Source organism: Alligator sinensis, unplaced genomic scaffold (assembly GCF_000455745.1).
Source record: "Alligator sinensis unplaced genomic scaffold, ASM45574v1 scaffold1056_1, whole genome shotgun sequence".
Lineage (NCBI taxonomy): Eukaryota > Metazoa > Chordata > Crocodylia > Alligatoridae > Alligator > Alligator sinensis.
This window is the reverse complement of record NW_005842818.1, coordinates 291,985-292,407: the sequence shown is the minus strand read 5'-3', so window position 1 is coordinate 292,407 and position 423 is coordinate 291,985. Positions and strand designations below refer to the sequence as shown.

Below are 423 nucleotides of genomic sequence, written 5' to 3'. Positions count from 1 at the left end.
CCGGGGAGCAGGGACACCCCCAAAATGATCCCCTGGCAGAAACCCTCCAGGGGCACAGCCCCCCCTGCACTCACCAATGTCCCCCAGCCGCGGGCTGTTGTGCACCGACCTGTCCATGGCGCCGGTCCGGACTACAACTCCCAGAAGCCCCCGCGCGAGGGGCCGGGCAGGACCGGGGAGCAGGGACACCCCCAAAATGATCCCCTGGCAGAAACCCTCCAGGGGCACAGCCCCCCCTGCACTCACCAATGTCCCCCAGCCGCGGGCTGTTGTGCACCGACCTGTCCATGGCGCCGGTCCGGACTACAACTCCCAGAAGCCCCCGCGCGAGGGGCCGGGCAGGAGGGGGGGTCCATGTGCTCGCGCAAGGCACGCCGGGAGCTGTAGTTCTCCGCCCCTGCAGGTCTGCCCCCGGCCGCAGCT

At 70.4% G+C, this 423-nt stretch overlaps 1 protein-coding gene across 1 annotated transcript in view; it reads right to left on the bottom strand.

Moving 5' to 3' along the window:
- Positions 1 to 136, bottom strand: part of ASB13 (ankyrin repeat and SOCS box containing 13) — a 12,533-nt gene extending 12,397 nt beyond the window's left edge. The window contains exon 1 of the mRNA XM_006035301.3: positions 75 to 136. Within this exon, the coding sequence (XP_006035363.1) occupies positions 75 to 117 (43 nt within the window). The 5' untranslated portion in view covers positions 118 to 136. The remainder of the gene's footprint in view (positions 1 to 74) is intronic.
- Between the last annotated feature and the right edge of the window lie 287 nt (positions 137 to 423).